The sequence below is a fragment of the Orycteropus afer genome, unplaced genomic scaffold (genome assembly GCF_000298275.1).
Source record: "Orycteropus afer afer isolate SDZICR_OR568_19922 unplaced genomic scaffold, OryAfe1.0 scaffold00756, whole genome shotgun sequence".
Taxonomy (NCBI): domain Eukaryota; kingdom Metazoa; phylum Chordata; class Mammalia; order Tubulidentata; family Orycteropodidae; genus Orycteropus; species Orycteropus afer.
Genome location: NW_006922343.1, coordinates 331,073 through 347,397, shown reverse-complemented (window position 1 = coordinate 347,397; position 16,325 = coordinate 331,073). Strand labels below are relative to the sequence as shown.

Here is a 16,325-nt window from a genome sequence, read left to right as displayed (position 1 = left end):
GACAATCACAAGTGACAGCCTTGGCAATAAAAGGGGGCCTCCTTTTACTAGTACCATTGCACCATATGGCTAAATGAAGTGCTAATGTTTAGATGTCTGTAAAGTCTTAATGATCCAGTCGGAGTGTGTGTGTGTAGGGGAAGGATTGTGGTATATTTCTGTGGGGATGAGTCACTGAATTTTCACACCTAATGCCTTGTCCCTCATGTGTGTGGATTATGGCTTAGTTTTTCGGTTGGCATCTGAAAAATAGGGCCCAACTTGAAAGGCCCACACAGAAAGAAATGCTCCTCGAGGCCAAGGGTAGGCTGCCGGTTGTGGTACGGGCTCTCAAAAGAGCTGGACTCCATTTCCCAGCGGGCACCGCGGCACCGCTCACGCCCCCTTCCCTTGGTGCGCACCCAATGTAGGTGATACTGTGGCCCCGCCTTCCAGCCCCGTGTCCCCCGCCGCCGTGAAATGGTAGGCTCCACCTCCGGGGTAGCTGGTATTCGAGCCTCGCCTAGGCTACTGGGCACTCCCAAACCTTGTGCAGGGAGAGGGAGGTGAGGCGTTGAGGGACCGTCAAAAAGTTCCAGGGGTAGTTCATCTTGAGAAGTCGCTTCCAGATTAATCAACATTTCATCAAAATGGACGCTATTACCATGTCGAATTAAATACCGTTTGCGAAACTTAAACAACAGGTATTCCTTTGAGTCCTCCCCTTGGGTCGCAGCGGCGCTGGGCTGACCCAGCGTTCTCCATCCCGTTCTCACTCCCACACACGGATAGGTGTGCGTAGCCGTCTTCCTCCCGAGGTCTGCTACACCCTTCTGCTCTCGGCTTGGTGCAGCCCTCTTCCCCTCGGGCGTGAATGGTACGGCCCCGGCCCCCTTCAGCTTCCTCCCCCCTCACTCGGTCCGAGTGGTACGCGCCCCCCGGTACAGACGCGGAACTGGTGCCTGCTGTGAGCAGCGCCGCGCGGCGCCGCGCGGGGTAGCGACTGACGCTTGGCTTCCCGGTCTGGTTTGGCTGAGGCTGGTTGCTCTCACGAGGCTCTAGAGGTGGGAAAGTACGGGTCACTGGGGCCCTGGAAGGCTATTTGGGACGGGGGCTTCTAGGAAGAAACAGAGGTTATGAGGGAAAACGGGGGCTTTGGGGAAATAGACGATTCTGGGAGGCCTTCAAGGAGTGCGAAGGGCCGTGGGGTCTTGGGTGGAATTTGAGGGGAGTCCGTGAAGAAAGGGGGCGGGGCCTTAGGTGGGGGTACTCTGGGGTGCGGGCTGCAGGCCTGGGTGCCGTTTGCGGCTGCTCGCCGCTGCAGGACTCGATTCCTGTGGGGTGGGCGGGCGGCACTGGGTCTGGCCAGGAGAGGGAGAGAGCTGTCCAGCAGGTGAGGGGGCGGGCAAAGCTGTCCAGGCCCGAGCCGGCGTGGACACCTGGCGTGTGAGCGTGTGTGTGCGTGCGGGCGCGCGCGTGAGTGCACCTCATTTTTGGTTAAAATCCGGAAAGCCATGATTGGTTCTTAAAATGTTTTAATAATTGGCTGTTTCAGAATTGGCATGCTGGAGAGCAGAGACTGTAGTCTTCCCTGCAATTGCTCCCTTCCTCGTTCTAGTTTATCTCTAAATTTTCTCTCCTTTTCCTGCTCTCTCCTCTTCCCCATCCCTGCCTCTCGCCTGCCTAGTTGCTCTAGTTCTCCCCCCACGCTGGACCAGTTTTTGCCGACGTGCTGGCAAGGTCACTGCCCGGGGCGACGGAGGAGGGGAGGGGTGCCTCCTGTTGTGCTTACGTCAGCATAGATGTCATATCGCTCCCCGATTCCTGTGGTTTTACTATGAAATCCTGCCCCAAACGAGGGACGAAGCCAAAGGGTTGGTTAGCATGGCCAAGGAAGGCTGAGGAGGCGTACATAGAATATTTAAAGGTCTGTGGGTTCTAAATCTGCATCCAGATGGGACGGAGTGGCAATGTGGGACCACTGTGGATGGAAATGGCTTTGAGCTTAATGGCTTCGGAATATATGGAAATAGGAACCAGGGATTTTGCTGTAGTAAATATGGTTGAGGCAAAAGACAGAGTTTAAGCCTGATTAGAAGAGGGTGTGGTGCTAGAGGATTTAAAGTCTTGTGGGGGGGATGGAGGGGGAAGCCTTGGTTATCTATGCAATCTGAATAGCTAGCTGGAGGCAGTGGCTGATGGTACCGTTTGAACTGTGGGCTATGAACCTGTTGAAAAATCTATCCTATCACTAGTAGCTAGACTTAAGGTCTATGTGGCTCTGGAAGATGAGAAAACCAAACAACCAAGCAACCCCTCTTTGGGTTTCCGAGGTGGTATCACTACGGAAGTAAATTGCCCAGTCTTCCTTCTGAAGAGTGGCTGGTGGGTTTGAACCGCCAGCCTTCTGGTTAGCAGTCAAATGTCTCAGGCATACATGATAATAATCTGAATTTTATCAAATGGTTCTCAGTGGAGAGGGACTGGAATACCACCAACGCTCATGGCTGGATGTGAACATAATGGTAGGATATACTTCAGATGTGGTCTTTGAGATGTTGGTATTAAAGAGTTCCTGGTTTTCATGTAAACATAGATTTTTAAGACTTAGCTTTGAGCTCTGGTCCTGTAAATTTTTTTTATCTCAAGGTATATTGACTTTCACCCTAGGCATTTTCTGTATAATTCTTTAGAGAACGAACTACGTTTTCTCCATCTCATCTTCCTGTATCCCTTCCCTTATTCTGCTTGGGAGGAGCTGAGCGCAGCTCTGTCACTGTGCCCCACCTTCTGCAGTATGCTCATGATTTCGGAGCAGTCAGGAGCCAACAGACTGTTTGGGTTCATTCAGCAGGGGTGATGCCTAGGAATGAGTGTACTTCATGGTGTTTTTCAGAACTTAGTTTTGCTTCTTATTTGGTGAGGCATTAGCTCTATCAAAATCCAGAATTAGGTCAAGTACAAACTAATAACAGATGGTGGAGAAGACAGTCTAATTCTTAGCAGGTGGTGTCAGTGGAAGAGGTGTCTCCAGGTTCGAGAAGAAGAAATTGTTATGGGCCTTGGCCAATTCTGGAGTAGCAGCTGCTAGCACTGTGCGGTCATCAAGCAGGGGAGGGACTGTGACTCTGCTATAAATAGTGCCAGGAGCCAGAGTCGCTATGGAGACAAAAATGAATCCCATTACCTGCAGGTCCTCTCTTGGGAGCAAGAGAAAAGAGGGAGCAGTATTTTGGGGATTTGAGGGGTGATGCAAATAAGTTTTGTTTATTACTATGTAGAGGAGAGAAAAAATAGAACCTGTACTCATTATCTAAATCAAATAGGGCCTTAAGCATACAAGGAATGTGTGTCTGTGTATATGTGTGGGAGTGCATACAGTAGCAAACAAGGGAGTGGTGTATGAGTGTGTGTGTGTGTGTGTGCGCGTGCACATGAAGTTTAAGAGATTCTCTGTGTACAGTGAACAAGGTCTTAGTGTGGCCACGTGCAGAGCACAGAGGTGGAATCCTGAAAGCAATGGAAGTAAACTTATAGTGGAGTGAATCATTTTATTTAGAGAAGTATATGGAATCCCAACAGGAAATAAATTAAGAGCATGTAAGCTTTTCCTAAGGAGCCCTAGTGGCGCAGTGGTTAAGCACTTGGCTGCTAACCAGAAGGTTGGCAGTTTAAACCCACCAGCCCCTCCATGAGAGAAAGATGTGGCAGTCTGTTTCTGTAAAGATTACAGCCTTAGAAACCCTGTGGGGCAGTTCTCCTCAGTCCTAGAGGGACACTATGAGTCAGAATTGACTCAATGGTAGCGGCTTTTTTTTTTTTTTTTTTTTTAAGCTTTTCCTAATTTTAGGACTATTGTTTAGGCATTTCTCTGAGCACCTCTTCCCACTCCTTGCAGAAATCCTGGTATTTCTACATCAGCTTTCTTAAATTTGCAAGATATAGTAGGATAAGATCTCATCTGTATGTATTGCTGATTCCAATCCTGGAATCAAGGAGAAAGACTGATTCAGCACCAAGGGCAGAGCTCATAGTGGTAGCCACTGGGCCCCCTTTCTTGCAAGTGCTTTAGATGAAACAATTGGGGCATAGACATTTTTCCTTTGAGACTGTATGAGGTAGAATAGCCAGCTGTTGTTCTTGTCTGAGGGCAGTTAACACACAGTGTGTATGGTAGTTTCACATCCCAAGCTGAATGCAGACTGTTGGGACAGAGAATAATTAGGTTTTCATTTAGGCTAGGAGTGTGGTTAGTGCTGGTTGGAGAGTGTGGTTTGATCTTGATCCACCTGGGAGCACTCCTGTAAGTGACTTAATTTTTGTTACCATAATGACTGAATCCAGATTAGATTGCCTGGGTCTGTTTTGCAGAAAGGGAGCTCTAAGGGCTAGGCTGGATATAAATTAGTTTGTAGAGATGGGGAGGTGAGCCAGTATTTATCCTACTTCATGACATTTGACTCTATCAGCTCATAAGCCTAGATAGAGTTCTAGACTAGGAAAGTGTCATGTTCTCCTATCTTTAGTACTAAAATGGAAGACTTCTGACCTATGGCCGTGCCTGGGAGGAAGTTGAGAGGGATGAGTCTCCTAGGTACAGCAATGGATCTTATCAGTACTTTTTTCCTTTTAGACTTGCATTTTCAGATCATATCAGAATTCCCTCTGGAAATATTGACCCCTTGCTTGGGGCACTGAAGCTTCTCTGAGATGAACTGATGCATTGGAACCATGGTGCAAAAAAAGAAGTTCTGTCCTCGGTTACTTGACTATCTAGTGATCGTTGGGGCCAGGTAACCAAAAAGAATCTGATTTTTGTTTTGTCCTTGAAGACAGCCACCAAATCTATAATTAATCCCCTTCCCCATTACTGTATTGTTTTGCATATCTCATTTTTACCTCTAGTTTATGCTGATGGGAACATTGATATGAGAACAACAGTGCAGTGGAGTGTATTCAGAGTATGGGCCCTGAGCAACAGAGACAGCAAAGCTCTGCTCTTAAATAGGACCTTTGTGATTTTGAGCAAATATACTCCTTATTCTTCAGTTTCTTTGATATATAAAAAGGAAAAGTATATTGTGTTACTTCTCTACCCCCCTGTGTTCTTTAGGTAATACATTAGCTAATACACCTTGAAAGGTGCTAATAATTTTAAAGTGTTAGTGATAATTTTAGTGTCACAATTTTCCTTTCATTTTAGGATAGGTGTTTTTATGACAGTGTAGAGCTCATTTAGTCTACCAGGTGAATGTGGCTAGCAGCACCTGTATTTTCTAAGGTCTTACTCAGGTTACTTTAGCCCAAGTAGCATATTGAGCTTTATTTGTTGACTGTGGTTAAAATTTGATTGAGCTTTCTATCCCGCAGGCTGCTGACTTTGCTTTTATATTCTTCAGGCATCCGAGCAGTGATAGTGTGGCCCAGACTCCTGAACTGCTGCGGCGCTACCCTTTAGAGGATCATGCCGAGTTTCCCCTGCCCCCTGATGTGGTGTTCTTCTGCCAGCCAGAGGGCTGTCTGAGTGTGCGGCAGCGGCGCATGAGCCTGCGGGATGATACCTCTTTTGTCTTCACCCTCACGGACAAGGACACTGGAGTCACGCGTTATGGCATCTGTGTTAACTTCTATCGCTCCTTCCAAAAGCGAATGCCTAAGGAAAAGGGGGAAGCTGGGACAGGGTCCCACGGGAAGGAAGGAACCCGTGCCACCTGTGCCTCAGATGAGGTTGGCACTGAGAGCTCAGAGAGTGGCTCATCCCTGCAGCCTCCCAGTACTGACTCCACTCCTGATGTGAACCAGTCTCCTCGGGGCAAATGCCGGGCCAAGGGGGGAAGCCGTTCCCGCAACAGTACCCTGACATCCCTGTGTGTGCTCAGCCACTATCCCTTCTTCTCCACCTTCCGAGAGTGTCTGTACACCCTCAAACGGCTGGTGGACTGCTGTAGTGAGCGACTGCTGGGCAAGAAGCTGGGCATTCCTCGAGGCATACAAAGGTGCAGTTTGCCACTGACCCTGAGAATGGAGGGGCGGTATTTTGAGCTTAGGTATAGTTGGTCTGTGAGGGTCCTAGGGAATTTCCTCAAGCCAGAGATCCTTCAGAGCTGTTTAAGCAAGGTCCATCCTATTAGAGGGCAGCGGTGGCTCAGTGGTAGAATACTCACCTTCCATGCAGGAGAACAGTGTTCAATTCCCTCCTGTGCATCTCTTACACAGCCACCACCCATCTGTTGGTGAGGGCTGGCTGGTTGCTATGATGCTGACTGAGATGGATTAGGAAGAAAGGCCTGGTCATCTGCTTCTGAATATAAGCCAATGAAAAGCGCTGTGGAGCCACCGCCAATCAAGGAGATGGCGTAGGACCAGGCAGTGTTTCGTTCCTTTATGCATGGGGTCACAGGAACCAGGGTCAACTCAGCAGTAGCTGGCAACATTTGCTCGTGTTAGTTCTTACTAAGGAAAAGATTGCTGCAGAATTAGACCTTCTGCCATAATTGCATATGAAGTAATCCTGGTGAATGTGGTGTTTCATGGTGGGTAGGACAGTAAGTCCTACCATGTATGCATTCTTGTTCTTTCCCTTGTATATACCCTCTGATACTATTTGAGCTCAAGAGTAAGGGCTTTCCTAATAACATTCCTTTTGCAGTTGTCATCATTATATCCTCTGTGGTTATATTGGGTTGCAGTAGGGTGTCAGCTCCTGATGCTTACGTGTTTCCTGCTGTCTGCTCCTCAGGGACACCATGTGGCGTATCTTTACTGGATCATTGCTGGTGGAGGAGAAGTCTAGTGCCCTTCTGCATGACCTTCGAGAGATTGAGGCCTGGATCTATCGATTGCTGCGCTCCCCAGTACCCGTCTCTGGGCAGAAGCGAGTAGACATTGAGGTCCTACCTCAGGAGCTCCAGCCAGCTCTGACCTTTGCCCTGCCAGACCCCTCTCGATTCAACCTAGTGGATTTCCCATTACACCTTCCCTTGGAACTTCTAGGTGTGGACGCCTGTCTTCAGGTGCTAACCTGCATCCTCTTAGAGCACAAGGTAAGAGGCTAGATTTCTAGGGAAAGGGCTTTGAAAGCCTAGAGGCTAGACCATGAACTCTTTGAGGACAGGGACTGTGTCTTTTGCATCTCTTTATATCTCCAGGAGGGAACACTGCCTGGTATATAGCACATACTCAGTAGTTATGGGTTGAATTTAGGTACTGGTATCATATGGGATGTATTTAGAGGGCTTGCTTCTCAGTTACATTATCCTTAACTATACTGACCACATTTTCTGGAAATGTCAGTAGTTCTGTGTCACTGAGTGATCCTGGGATGAGGGTATAAGAACTAGGGAGAAAAGGGAGTGATTCCAGAGAAGATGATTACTTCAAGGTGGCAGGAGTGCTGCGGTGTGGATAATTATGGAAATTAAGCTCCTAAAACCATAGGCATGGTGCAACAGAAAATAACTTGTGTTGGAAACTGTTTTTACAAACTTTATTTTATGATGTTGAGTGATCCTGTGGTATGGCTTATGGCAGGTGGTACTGCAGTCCCGAGACTACAATGCACTTTCCATGTCTGTGATGGCATTTGTGGCAATGATCTACCCCCTGGAGTATATGTTCCCTGTTATCCCACTACTTCCTACCTGCATGGCATCAGCAGAGCAGGTGAGTCTCCAGGTGTCTTCTAATGTTGTCACTTCTATTTTCCAACTTAGTCTATGTCTGAGGGAGAAAGCTCAATGCCCAAGGAAGTTTTAAGTCAGTATTCGTCCTTAGTCCCCTATTATAATTTCTTTGTCAGCAAAATCTGAACTGATTTAGTGGCCAAACCTATGCTATTATTAGTATTTCTTTTATCACATTGTATGTTAATGACTACTGGTCAAAACCATGCTGCAGTTCTTATATAATATATGGAATATACACTGTGTTACCTTTCTAAAATCAGAAACATTTTGAATTTTGAAACACATCCAATCTCAAGGGTTGTGAAAACAGGATTGTAGACCTGCGTTTCCTTATCTAGAAAAATCCTGACTGGATAAGTGAGATTGATCATGATAGGTTTTATTCTGTTTCTTGTTTATCCTTCCTGTAGCTGCTGCTGGCTCCAACACCCTACATTATCGGGGTCCCTGCCAGCTTCTTCCTCTACAAACTGGACTTCAAAATGCCGGATGATGTATGGCTAGTGGATCTGGACACCAATAGGGTGAGATTCTTGGCTGAAGCATGGTAGAGTTTGGGATAAGACTGTGTGTTGTTTTTCTAGATTACTCCCAGAAAGGACTCCTAAATTGGTGAGTGATTTCTATTGTGAGACTCAGTGAAACAAAAATAATAATGCTACTTTTTACTTATTGGGCAAATAAGTTGTGTAGAAAGGACTCTTGGTTAGGACTCAAAGAAAATCAAACTCACTGCCATCGAGTTGATTCCAACTTATAGCGACTTCTCTTTGGGTTTCTGAGGCAGGAAATGTTTAAGGAAATAGATTGCCAGTCTTCCTTCCATGGAGTGGCTGGTGGCTTTGAACTGCCAACCTTCTGGTTAGCAGTCAAATGCCTTAGAGACTACGCTACCAGAGCTTCATATATATATATATATATATATATATATATATACACACACACATACACATACATACATACATATGCACAATTTCCTATTCTTGTTATTTATTAAGGTATAAGGTAAATTCCTGAGCAATTAAATAATGCCTATTATCTTTCTCTGATGCAGGTGATTGCCCCGACCAATGCAGAAGTGCTACCTGTCCTGCCAGAACCAGAATCATTAGAGCTGAAAAAACATTTAAAGCAGGTAGGTGAGCGTGAAAAAAAGGAACGGGAGCGATAGATGCTGTTGGATTGCTGGAGGAAGACAGCTATTCTAAGAGCTAGTTTCCTTTCAGACTCTTAAGTGGAATAGATTTTTGTAGCCTGGGATGGGCTTACATTCCATCTTTGGGTAGCAGGGTGAATATTACAGCAAAAAGGCTTTTTAGATTCCTTCTAATTCATTGTATGCCCTATCAGCCTCTAATGCTTACGATGCTATGTAAAACAGCCCATCAATTCCTGTTTTCTGTCATGTCTGCCATTCTTTATGGCCTGGGAGCATTCTCTCAGCTTTGTAAGGTGGAGGTTAGTAGCTTGGACCATCTGGCTCATTTTGCATTTTCTTCTTGAATTGATCCTTAGGTCTCTTATAGCATTCTATTTTCAAAAATTCCTTTCTTTGAGTAGTCACTTAAAGCCATTTTTCATTGATTTTCTTCTCCTGCATGCTGAACCCAGTATCTGAAGGTAAAACATGGCAAGGCTCTACCCCTTGTCCTGCTGTGTGTGTTGTGTAGGACCACTAGAGATAGCACTGTGTTGTTCTTAAGAATCTCTGTTCCCTTTTAAAGGGTCTTCAAGAATCTCTCTCTGTGTTGTCTGAAGTACAGTACTTGGTAGTACCTCTCCATGAGACCTGTTTACATTTAAATGGGTCATTTTGTGTCTTCCGTCTCATTCTCACCTGCTTTATCACTGCTGATATGACATGATATCTTGTTACTGCAGTCTGGTGATGAGTGCAGGTTCAGAAAGTTCTCTGGCTGCCTTCCTTTGCCGTGTTTTCACTGGTGATTGCTTTCGTATGATTGATGAGATGGAAGAGTTGATAGATGGAATTATGCTTCATAGATTTATAGGTATAAGGTCATTGGGCTTATTGACCCTTGCTACTCAAAGCATGAGCCATAGATGAACAGCATTCGTATCACCTGAGCTTGTTAAACATGCAGACTCATCTCAGACCTTTTAAGTTAGAATCTGCATTTTAACAACATCCAAGGCTCAGTCCTGTACTTATTAAAGTTGGAGAAGCATTGCTACATGGAGCCTCTCAGCTACCAATTTAGGTTGGGAGCACTCAGCACATGAGGCTCTGGGTTCCTTATGTCCTTCAGAGAAACTCTACTTTTACAGGTGATTTATAATCCGCAGAAGATTTCAATTGAAAACCAAGATTTCATGGCTAAGATACATTTGAAAACTATCCCTTGGACTTCAGGTTTAATCAGGTTGCCTTGAGCTGTTATGGCTACATCTACTCCATTCAGATTATTTTCCAAAAGCTAAAATATTTGGATTCTTATTTCAAAGAGGAAGGCTTTGTGAAGTGGATTGGATGATTTAAAAATTAGCCTGTTTTTTTGTTGCTGAACTTCTCTGGTAGAAAGTGTGATGTTGGGGATTTTAAGAAGGTACTTTCCTAGGAGATGAATTTGGCTAGCCTTCCAGGGAACAGCCTTACATGAGAAATCTCTTGTTGTTTCACAGGCCTTAGCCAGCATGAGTCTCAACACCCAGCCCATCCTCAATCTGGAGAAGTTTCATGAGGGCCAGGAGATCCCACTTCTCTTGGGAAGGCCCTCTAATGATCTGCAGTCCACACCTTCCACTGAATTCAATCCACTCATCTATGGCAATGATGTGGATTCTGTAGATGTTGCAACCAGGTAAGACCAAGCCGACTATATAATCTTGAGTTCTTAAATTGGTCCCTTTGTTCTCCCAGTGACCTTGGAACAGACTCCTTCTCTTATCCAGAGTTTCTTTACATGTAAAATGGGCATGAGACTTGGCTTACATTTGCTGCCTTAGTAATAGCAAGGGAGAAAAGACTTCATCCCACTCTCAAGCCTTTTAGGCCTTGGATGTAGAAGTAGATTGCTGATTCTTCAGGATACCTGTTTCCTTGCAATTAGAAGCCTGAGGCTTTGGGAAGTGGTCTAAGACCTTGGATTGTAGGAGTCCTTACTCTGCAGGGTGTGGGACTCAGATGATCTCGCCATCCCCTTCTTCCCCAGAGTGGCCATGGTCCGTTTCTTCAACTCCCCCAACGTGCTGCAGGGCTTTCAGATGCACACACGCACCCTGCGTCTCTTCCCTCGGCCTGTGGTAGCTTTTCAGGCTGGTTCCTTTCTCGCCTCACGGCCCCGGCAGACTCCTTTTGCTGAGAAATTGTCCAGGACACAAGCTGTGGAGTACTTTGGAGAATGGATCCTTAACCCTACCAACTATGCCTTTCAGCGAATTCACAATAGTGAGTCCCCTACACTCAGCTTCGCCTCACCGTTGGCCTTGTCCTCCTGATTGTTCTTTCCTTTGCTGCTTCCCTATTGAATCTCTGACCTGCCCCTTCCATTTCTGTTTGCTTTAGGCTTTTCCCTCATTTTTTTATGTTCTGCTTGTCTTCGTTTCCCTGATGCTAAGTGTTTTCTTTTTCTTTTTTGGGTAGATATGTTTGATCCAGCCCTGATTGGTGACAAGCCAAAATGGTATGCTCATCAGCTGCAGCCCATCAATTATCGAGTCTATGATAGCAATTCCCAGCTGGCTGAGGCGTTAAGTGTGCCACCGGAGCGGGACTCTGACTCTGACCCCACTGATGACAGGTGAGCATCCCTTATGGCAACGGTAAGGAGGCTCTCATCAGCCTTCACTTAGCCCAATGGGGCAAAATCTCATAGGATTTAGACATCAGTCTTTGAAGCCTTGAGTTCTATTTTAGCCAATTGTTTTTTCTTGTTTTCCTTAGTTTATTTTGTTCCCTGCCCTTGAGTTTTTTTTTTTTTTTTTTTAGAACAATTATTCCCTAGGCTGATTGCTTTCTCTTTCCCCTGGCCTGTTTTTTCTGTTTTCTTCTTTTAATTCACTTCACTGTGCAGTGGCAGTGATAGTATGGATTATGATGGCTCAAGCTCTTCTTACTCATCCCTTGGGGACTTTGTCAGTGAGATGATGAAATGTGACATCAATGGTGATACTCCAAGTAAGTGTACTTGGGAAGATTGGCCAGCTCTGTGCAGGGTTTGGGGTCCTGAGGTGGTGGAGTCTGCAGCTGTGACCCTTGGTTTTGGCAGACGTGGACCCTCTGACACACGCAGCCCTGGGGGATGCCAGTGAGGTGCAGATCGATGAGCTGCAGAACCAGAAGGAAGCAGAAGAGCCTGGCCTGGACAGCGTGGCGTCCCAGGAAAACCCTCCGCAGCGCTCCGGCTCTAGCACCACCGCCAGCAGTAGCCCCAGCACTGTCATCCATGGAGCCAGCTCTGTACGTGGAGACGTGCAGGGTGGATGAGTGAGAACTGTTGCCTGGAATGTGGGCTTCATTACTTCTATTAGGAAAGTTGTGGTGAATCGATTTGCCTCTTTCCTCACTTAGGGCCTGTCAGAAACCATTTTGAGCCCAGATGGATAAAGATGGGATTTATCCAGGGTATAGCTAAGGTCCCCTTTGTGTAGTTTGTGGGAAGAGAGAACAGGTGTCATAGGGATTTTTTCTCACACATTCCTTAGGCATCTGACAGGTCTGGCCCAGCCCTGCTAAGACTGAGGATACAGGAAAGCATTACCGGGCACGGGATGACCACTTCTTGTTTAATACGGCCCTCAGGAACCTGCTGACTCTACGGAGATGGATGATAAGGCAGCTATAGGTGTCTCCAAGCCTCTTCCTGCCGTGCCTCCCAGCATCGGCAAATCACACGTGGACAGATGTCAGACAGAAATTGGAGAGGGGTCGATGCGCCAGCGAACCTATGACAATCCATACTTCGAGCCTCAATATGGCTTTCCCCCTGAGGAAGATGATGATGAGCAGGGGGAAAGTTACACTCCCCGATTCAGCCAACATGTCAATGGCAATCGGTGAGTTCCTGGGGACCCCTTCTAGATGGGTGACTGAGGGACCTCACTAATGTGGACCCTGGGTGTGGGATAATCAGAAAGAATACTCCCATGGTCCTGCCAGGCCCAGAGGGTGGTACTTTGCTCTAGGGATTTAGGAGTCTGGGGCAGGGTGTGGTGAGTAGCTTAAAGCCCACACTCCCAAGATGAAGTGCCCCTGCATGGGGCTCATAGGTGCCACTGTGCATTCCAAGGGCTCAAAAGCTGCTGCGGCCCAACAGCTTGAAGCTGGCAAATGACTCAGACGCAGAGTCAGACTCTCGAGCAAGCTCTCCCAACTCCACCGTCTCCAACAACAGCACTGAGGGCTTCGGGGGCATCATGTCTTTTGCCAGTAAGTGCCTTTAGCTCTCCCATTCTTCTGTTCCATTTTCTCTACAGTAGGGTCTGGCTATGGCAGGTGTTGCTTAGAACTTCAAATGTAGGCTGGGGTAGGCATTCTCAAACCCCAGTTCAGATCATTTGGGTGATACGTCAGTAAAGAACAAGGACAGGTTAGTCATTCTCTTTATATCTGGAGTTTTCAGTCTGTTTCAGGTAAGAGCTGAATGTTAGTCAAGAGATGTGCATTATGTTCAAAATCACCCACTTGTACATATTTTGTGGACATATTCTGGTCTGCTTTGGTTTGTGTGTATATCTAATACCTTCTTTGCATAATGAGAGACTTTTCCATGAACATGCTTTGAAATCTATGCAAGATTTACTTTTGTGCATAGAGAATATTTTCTGATGTGAGGAGTTGTGTCCGTTGAAAATTCAAGAAAGCCTGGGTACTAGAGAGAGCCAACATAGGGGATAATTGTGATTGTAAGTTTTTTCAGAAGCCAGGGATAGCAGCAGTGTCAGACCAAAGGCACATTAACTTCAGGCTTTCACTACATTAGCAGTGGACAAGGGACTTGAGTATTCTCATGAGGGGTAGAGAACTCTGTTACAGGTTTGGGCTATGAGCAATCCTGGCAGTGATGCCTTTGTTTGTCCTAAATTAAGCACGATCCTCTCCACATCCGGCAGAGGCACTGGGATTATGTTGGAAAAGGAGAGTAGAGGAGGTGATGACAGGTGATGACAGCCTTTGGAGTACAATGCTAGGAGCATTTACCTCCCTAACTCATTGCTCTCATACCCTCCTTCTCATACCCTCCTTTGGTAGGCAGCCTGTATCGGAACCACAGTACAAGCTTCAGTCTTTCCAACCTCACACTGCCCACCAAAGGTGTCCGAGAGAAGACCACGCCCTTCCCTAGTCTGAAAGGTAACTGCAGCCCCTCTCTTGCCACACCAGGATTCTCTGGGAAATTTTTCAGGCCTATGAGTGCTTAGGAGCCTGTGTGTGATGAACCTTTTGACCTGGCTGTTTCCCTCATCTCGCTTCTCATGACTCTTACTGCACAATATGGGATCTTGATGGTTGTCAGATGGGAGCTATCTTTGTAGCTAGAGAGAAGACCCTATTATGTTATTTAGGATAACGACAGTAGTGGGATGACTGCTTCTTCGGGGGGAACTTTGTCAGAGTTACATGATTAACACAGGGATCTTCTGCTGCCAGCAGTCACCTGTCAGGCTGCTACTGCATGTGCTTCAGAATGAACTCCATCCCACAGAGCTGGCCCACCAGAGGATGGCAGTGTTCATAAAGTCAAGCCTGTTTGACTGCATGTCAGCCTAGGGCCTGTGAGTGGGCCAGGTGGTATTGGTTGGCTTCTTTGGGGAGCTATTGAATTTCTGATCTTTGACAGTTTGAGGGACTCTTCTGAATTTAATCTGACTCTTGTTTGTTGTCTCTGGATTTTGTGCTAAAATATTTCATTATGGTAGGAAGTGAGAAGCAGCACTATGAGTTCTTAAATCTCGCTTCCCTAGTGATTAAAAATGTTAGGAGTCTAAGAAATGTTCTTTGGTGAGGATGGGAACATAGGATAGATAGGCAAAAGGACTTTGTATCTAGTGGCTTAGGGGCCTAAACAGCACTGCTACAGTGCATCTACACATGGGTAGGTGAGTTAGGCATGGATGCATTTGAAGAAGAGAGTAATTAAAACACTTTTGTTGCATGCTGATGCATCTCATTTGCTTTGCTTATTCCTCCCATCTACCTCCCATCCTGATACCTCCATGGCCCCACCCCACTCCCCACAATGATGTCTGCAAAATGAGTCCCTTCCCTATATGTCCCCACAGGCCCCCGGACCCCTGTGCTGGATGTTTCATGAAAACCAGTGGTCTCTTTTTCATGCATGTGCCTGTATTAGAAGGCTACCAGCGTCACTTACCCTGTCCCTACTGGCTACAGTCTTAATGGATGGCCTTTCCTAGAGCCCTTGGTTGACTCCCAGCCATTTGGATCAGGCTTCCAGCTCAGGGGCCTAAGAGCCAATGTTACGTGCACTTTTCAGGCTTTGTGAGAATGATCCACTGAGGGATGTAGGGGTCGGGGTATCATGGTGCACTTACTAATTGTGTATTTTGTGTCCCAGTATTTGGGCTAAATACTCTAATGGAGATTGTTACTGAAGCCGGCCCCGGGAGTGGTGAAGGTGGGTCTCGCCTGTGAGCTGTGCATGATCTTTTTTTTCCCTAGCATCTTCTGTGCCTGCCTGAGGGCCACCCTCCTCATGGAGCAAGCGGCATCACATGAGTGACCTGCCTTGCTCTGTCCCCCGTGACGCCCATGCTTGCCCATGGGGCGTGCTGCTGGTGCATGTGGAGTGGCCTGAGTCTCCATCCCCACCAGTGCCATGGCTGGTTTCTGCCTATGTATGATGCCTTGGTGCCACGCTCACCCAGCCCTTCTGGGGAATGGATGTAGAACATGGCTTCACAGAGTTGTGCTAACACGAGCTACTGGGCTATGATAGTGACATCTCTCGTTCCTATTTTCTCGGCTCTAGGAAACAGGAGAGCCTTAGTGGATCAGAAGTCGTCTGTCATTAAACACAGCCCAACAGTGAAAAGAGAGCCCCCATCACCTCAGGGTCGGTCCAGCAATTCTAGGTAATAAATGTCAGAGCCGCTTTAGGAGTTCTCGGGGTGAGGTGGTGTCCTGTACAGAACTTTAGGGGTGCTCAAAAGTGGGAGAGAGCTCCCAGTGGTTAGCTGAAATCACTTTCTTGCCAGCACAGCCCATCCTGACTCAATCCCCATGTGACAGTAATAGCTTGCAGTGTTGAGGAGTATGAAACCGCAGGGTGGGTGTGTGGGCAAACCAGGTTATCTGGAGAGGTGGGGGATGCACTGGATTCAGAGACTTGGCATTGGGTTTTGCCCCTGGAGACAAATACCTAGTCCAGTGTAAGGGGAGGTGCTCTGCAAAGGAGCTGTTGATCACAGAGGTGGTGTGTGGACCCCATAGTGAGAACCAGCAGTTCCTGAAGGAGGTTGTGCACAGTGTGCTGGATGGCCAGGGCGTTGGCTGGCTCAACATGAAAAAGGTGCGACGGCTGCTGGAGAGCGAGCAGCTGCGAGTCTTTGTCCTGAGCAAGCTGAACCGCACTGTGCAGTCAGAGGAGGATGCCCGGCAGGACATCATTCCAGATGTGGTCAGTGTTTGGGATGGGCATTGTAATCACCTGGCAAGCAGGAGTGGACACCAAAGGCAGT

General features: G+C 47.0%; 1 protein-coding gene across 1 annotated transcript in view; it reads left to right on the top strand.

Annotated features, from left to right (window-relative positions):
• The first annotated feature begins 4,710 nt into the window (after window positions 1-4,710).
• The window catches only part of MADD (MAP kinase activating death domain), a 54,209-nt gene continuing 42,594 nt past the window's right edge, over window positions 4,711-16,325 (top strand). Inside the window, exons 1-17 of the mRNA XM_042783229.1 lie at window positions 4,711-4,772; window positions 5,379-5,975; window positions 6,719-7,022; window positions 7,510-7,641; window positions 8,075-8,188; window positions 8,719-8,799; window positions 10,308-10,486; window positions 10,838-11,073; window positions 11,269-11,425; window positions 11,699-11,802; window positions 11,894-12,084; window positions 12,427-12,680; window positions 12,914-13,053; window positions 13,876-13,977; window positions 15,203-15,262; window positions 15,617-15,719; window positions 16,078-16,264. Of these exons, the coding sequence (XP_042639163.1) occupies window positions 4,711-4,772; window positions 5,379-5,975; window positions 6,719-7,022; window positions 7,510-7,641; window positions 8,075-8,188; window positions 8,719-8,799; window positions 10,308-10,486; window positions 10,838-11,073; window positions 11,269-11,425; window positions 11,699-11,802; window positions 11,894-12,084; window positions 12,427-12,680; window positions 12,914-13,053; window positions 13,876-13,977; window positions 15,203-15,262; window positions 15,617-15,719; window positions 16,078-16,264 (3,003 nt within the window). The remainder of the gene's footprint in view (window positions 4,773-5,378; window positions 5,976-6,718; window positions 7,023-7,509; window positions 7,642-8,074; window positions 8,189-8,718; window positions 8,800-10,307; window positions 10,487-10,837; window positions 11,074-11,268; window positions 11,426-11,698; window positions 11,803-11,893; window positions 12,085-12,426; window positions 12,681-12,913; window positions 13,054-13,875; window positions 13,978-15,202; window positions 15,263-15,616; window positions 15,720-16,077; window positions 16,265-16,325) is intronic.